At 31.3% G+C, this 2878-nt stretch overlaps 1 protein-coding gene across 1 annotated transcript; it reads left to right on the top strand.

Moving 5' to 3' along the window:
- The first annotated feature begins 1142 nt into the window (after positions 1-1142).
- LOC111689180 (carnitine O-palmitoyltransferase 2, mitochondrial) lies at positions 1143-2572 on the top strand. Its single transcript, XM_046952479.1, has 3 exons — positions 1143-1311; positions 1374-1752; positions 1825-2572. The coding sequence occupies exons 2-3, from the start codon at positions 1391-1393 to the stop codon at positions 2555-2557; spliced, it is 1095 nt and encodes a 364-aa protein (XP_046808435.1). The 5' UTR covers positions 1143-1311; positions 1374-1390; the 3' UTR covers positions 2558-2572.
- The last annotated feature ends 306 nt before the right edge of the window (positions 2573-2878 follow it).

The following is a 2878-nucleotide window of genomic DNA, read 5'->3' as shown; positions in this document are numbered from 1 at the left end:
GTGATAAAATTCTATAGTACCGAGCAATATTATGATGGTTTATAGAAGTTTTTGAAATTCATTTAAAAATTAACGAGAAAATATTAAATAAGTTCAATTTTTGTAGGGATTAAATTTAAATCACTAAATAGTGCAACTTGGAAGTAGGGTTCTATAAATCGACTTTCGAATAATCGAACAATCGACTTTTTGTCAAAAAAAGTCGAAAAGTCGAAGTCGACTATTTTGTTCCAAAAAAGTCGATAACTCGACTATCGTCTGTGAAAAAAGTCGAAAAGTCGACTTATTGAATAAAAGTCGAAAAAGCCGAAAAGTCGAAAAATGTCGATAAGTCGAAAAATGTCGAAAAGTCGAAATCGGAAAAAGTCAAAAAAAAGTCGGAAAAAAATCGAGAAGTCGGAAAAAGTCGAAAAATCAAAAATTTAAAAAACAAGTCAAAAATTTTAAAAAAAGTGGAAAAAAATCAAAAACTCTAAAATAGTCGGAAAAACTCGAAAAAAGTCAAAAAATAGTCGGAAAAAAGTAGAAAGAAGTCGAAAATAGTCAAAAAATCGAAAAAGTCGAAAAGTCGACTATTTATAAAATACTTATAGTCGAAAAGTCCAAAAGTCGACTTTTATTTAAATGAAAAAAGTCGAAAAGTTGAAAAATCGACTTTTTATAATATGCAAAAAATCGAAAAGTCGACTTTTAACTAAATAAAAGAAGTCGAAAAGTCAACTATTCGTTTTAACTGTGGAACCCTACTTGGAAGTGCAAGTTTTTCAAATAGTAAATACCTATTTGAAACTATTCCAAAAAACTTATATTGTCCATAATTAATAACAATTTATTAAGACATTTAATACTAATTCTCATAAAACTTAATAGATATTTTACAGAAATTTGTAAAAAAAATCATTAATTTGTTTTATTTTTGTTTAAAGTTCATAATATTTATTTCTACAGTAATTCATTAAAATTGTAATAGAATCAACAAAATAATCGATCAACGGCAAGCATATGTTTATATTAATGATATGGCAACCTTTTAACACAGCTGTATAAAGAATCATTGTACAAAGAGAGATAATAGAAATAAATACAAAAGCGAATGACTAAACAAAACAAAAACAAACCGACAACTGTTTGCTATCTGTTAAGTATTGGTAGTTGTTGTTATTTATATTTATTTGTGTGACCTGTTTTTTGTTGTTGTTATTTACCAACAAACAAATAATAGAAATTGGACTTTGTATTTTTATATTGTTTACTGCAAATTTTTGCTTATAGCTGCAGACAGTTTAATTTTAAGTTACAAAGTGTTAAAAGGTAAAATTAAAAAAAGACATTTTTAATAATTGTAATAAATTAAAAGAAACTTTTATTTACAGCAATATTTATAGGAACAATGGTACGTGGTCAATTGTATGCCTCCAGCAAAATGTTGGGTATTTCTAAACCTTTGCCAGTTTTACTGAGATCAATGGCTACTCAATCATCTAGTCATTCGGATTCTTATCAATACTTACAACGCTCGAAATTGCCTACACTTTATTTTCAAAAATCTTTGCCACGTCTACCCATTCCCTTGGTTGACAAGACTTGTGAACGTTTTTTGGCCGCTGTACAACCCATCACCAGCGTGGATGAATTTAAAGAAACGCAACAGGTTGTGGAAAAGTTTCGTATGCATGAGGCAGCTGATTTGAATGCTCTGCTAAAGATAAAGGATGAGGCCAATAAACACACCAGTTATATATCAGAACCCTGGTAGGTAACATTTAAATTCCATCTGTTAAATAAATGGTTAAGATTTCCCAACATCCTTTTATATATATAAAGGTTCGATATGTACTTGAGAGATCGTGTTCCCTTACCTCTAAACTACAATCCCTTGCTGGTGATGAAAAACGATTCACGTCCACAATATCAACATCAAACAGTACGTGCCGCCAATCTTATCATTTCATCTTTACGTTTTTGGCGTTCCCTGCAAGATGGTGTTCTTGAACCCGAAGTTTTCCATTTAAATCCCAAAAAGACTGATAACGAAAAATACCGCCGTTGGATGCGTATAGCACCTACAATTATAGCCACTTATGCCTCATATGCCTTTAAGGCGTTTCCACTCGATATGAGTCAATATGAACGTTTGTTTGGTACTTCACGTATACCGGAGTTCGAAAAAGATCGTTTAGTACAAACGCCCAATTCTAAACATATAATGGTTATGCGTCGTGGTAATATTTATGCTGTAGATGTACTCGATGCCAATGGTAATATAGAGCCGGCTAAGGAAATATTGGCTCGTCTAAATGCAGTCATAAAGTTAGATGAAAGTAAAACGGCGGCTGAAGTTCCTTTGGGAGTTCTTACTGCTGATGAACGTAATGAATGGGCTGCCATAAGGCAACATATTGTTAGCAATAGTGTGAATAATTCTTTATTGACGGAGCATTTGGATAAGGCTTTATTTTGTGTTTGCTTGGATACACAGGAAGATCCAGTGTATAAGGAAAATAACCCTGTTCCGGTTTTAAAGCATTTATTGGCTGGAAAGGGAACTAACAGGTAAGTTATCTATTGGATTATCATTTTCTTAGATGATTTTGTTGATTTCAAAAAAAAAAATGATAAATTGCTTTGAAATTGAAATTCAAACAAATAAGATAACATTAACAATTGATGTTTAATATGGGCGTTCTTGGTTAATTTTATTTAAGATCCAGATTAGTTCTAGTTTATTTCTATTTTAGTTCAATTCAGTTCTAGTTCAGATCTAGTTCCATTCTGGTTCAGTTCTAGTTCAGTTCTGGTTCAGTTCTAGTTCAGTTCTAGTTCAGTTCTAGTTCAGTTCTAGTTCAGTTCTAGTTCAGTTCTAGTTCAGTTCTAGTTC

This window comes from Lucilia cuprina, chromosome 2, assembly GCF_022045245.1.
Source record: "Lucilia cuprina isolate Lc7/37 chromosome 2, ASM2204524v1, whole genome shotgun sequence".
Classification (NCBI taxonomy): domain Eukaryota; kingdom Metazoa; phylum Arthropoda; class Insecta; order Diptera; family Calliphoridae; genus Lucilia; species Lucilia cuprina.
This window is presented reverse-complemented; position numbering and strand designations above follow the sequence as displayed.

Coding starts and splice junctions, on each gene's coding strand:
- LOC111689180 (XM_046952479.1), top strand. CDS start 1,391: ATGGTACGTGGTCAATTGTATGCCTCCAGCAAAATGTTGGGTATTTCT. Junction 1,753..1,824: donor AGTTATATATCAGAACCCTG/GTAGGTAACATT, acceptor ATATATATAAAG/GTTCGATATGTACTTGAGAG.